General features: G+C 42.9%; 1 protein-coding gene across 1 annotated transcript; it reads left to right on the forward strand.

The window, feature by feature from the left end:
* Nucleotides 2–1,777, forward strand: LOC104720124 (cryptochrome DASH, chloroplastic/mitochondrial-like; the record flags this gene model as incomplete). The annotated part of the gene is made up of 6 exons (XM_010438086.2): nt 2–350; nt 504–637; nt 717–866; nt 961–1,078; nt 1,182–1,485; nt 1,573–1,777. Coding segments are annotated over exons 1-6 (1,137 nt in total), but the record flags the coding sequence as incomplete, so codon positions are not given.

The following is a 1,782-nucleotide window of genomic DNA, read 5'->3' on the forward strand; positions in this document are numbered from 1 at the left end:
TTAGAACGAGAGTCTTCTTCAGTCTCCACCACAACAATTTGCTTCATCTCCCTCACTGCTTCGAGTTCATGGAAACAACTACTAATAAATCCAGTGATTCTGTTCTTCCTCCATCATCATCCTCATGGCGTCGCTCGCTCTCCCGCATTTCCTGCCTCACCGACTCCGGTGGAATCATCGGAAAAACCGATGCAGATGTTGTTTGTCTTCGGTAAGTACTAATGAAAGTTCCACGGCGGTTGTGTGGTTCAAGCATGACCTCCGTGTCGATGATCATCCTGGTCTCCTCGCTGCTTCCAAGCACAGATCTGTCATACCTCTCTACGTTCTCGATCGCCGTGTATTATCGCGTGAGTTCATTATACAGTCCAAATGTTAGTTTCGATTAGAGGAACAAATTCGAATATAGGAGAGAGTGTAATGGTTTTGCATAGATCAAGTAGCTCGAATCTCAAGCGTGACTTGATCTGGGTATCTAATCCAACAGCTTATTCTGTATGTAGGATATACAACGGACACATTAGAGTTAGCTATTATAGCCTTGGAAGAGTTAAGAGAATCCTTAAAGAAGCAAGGATCAAATCTTATGCTCAGATATGGGAATGCAGAAAATGTCATTGAAGAGCTTGTCAAAGAGGTACTTTCACGGGCAATTTCACATTTTTTTTCAGGCGAGATAACTCTTTGTCAAAATATGTACTATTGGATTGAAACAGGTTCGAGCTCCCTTTGTCTATGTGGAAGAAGAGGTAGAATACCATCTGTGCGAGGTTTTGGACGGTGTTAGGAAAAAATTGAAAGGTGTTTCTTTTCCTGGAGGTCCACCGAGGGTTGTTCTTTGGCGGACTCCTTTCTATGAGAGCCTAGTAATGAATTTGCTTCTCTTGCAATGTCAATTTCTGCGTTGAGATTCAGAACCAGTTACTTATGTCATTATGTGACACCTTTTTGGCCCTCCAGAATCTGACGGATCTACCACAATCTTGGGAAGAGTTTAAGGAATTAAAGCTGCCTCTCAGTTTGCCAGTTTCTGCAGCAAGGTTTTCATCTCCAGAAAGTGAATTGCAGTGGGAGTGGGGTAAGGTTTTCTTCAAAAGTCATGGAGTTGGATCTCGTGCTTTAGATATCTGATTCGTGACTCTTTTAACGCTAGGGGAAATGGTAAATGAAAAATGCTCCAGGTTCTGTGCCAACACTTGATGATCTGACGGACTATATGAAGGAAAGCTTATGCGAAAAAGAAAGTAGCTGGAGGGACATGGCACATGTATCTGCTGAAAGAGTATTAGTGGAAAGGATTGGTAACTTGAAGAAGGGGAGCAGCGTGGAGCCGATTAGTGATGGAAGTTTACGGAAGAAGGTGCACAACTCTGTATTTGTCACAAGAAAAAGAGATACTGTTGCTGGTGGAACTGAGGTTGTACTGAATGCTCTAGCAGGATACTTGAGGTACTTGGAGGGTACAAGTCGAGATGACTGGCAAGAGTACGTGGCAATTCTTAATTCTGAAGTTATTGATCTAACGTCTTGTTGAAGAGTGAGTGATCAGCTTTGGGTTTTCATACTGACCAGGGTTCATGCGAGACTTCGTGATGCCGAAATTAGGCCTGGAGCTTCATTTTTCAAACTTTTTGGACCTGTCCTCGGTCTTGGTATTGTATCAAGAAGAAGGGTTCACTATGAAGCAACCGAGTATGAAAAAGAAAGAAATGCTGGATTTATTTCTCCCTTTGGATATTCAGCTGCTACAGTGGCTGCTGCAACTGATGCTGTGTGCTCTAT

Source organism: Camelina sativa, chromosome 10 (assembly GCF_000633955.1).
Source record: "Camelina sativa cultivar DH55 chromosome 10, Cs, whole genome shotgun sequence".
NCBI classification, from domain to species: domain Eukaryota; kingdom Viridiplantae; phylum Streptophyta; class Magnoliopsida; order Brassicales; family Brassicaceae; genus Camelina; species Camelina sativa.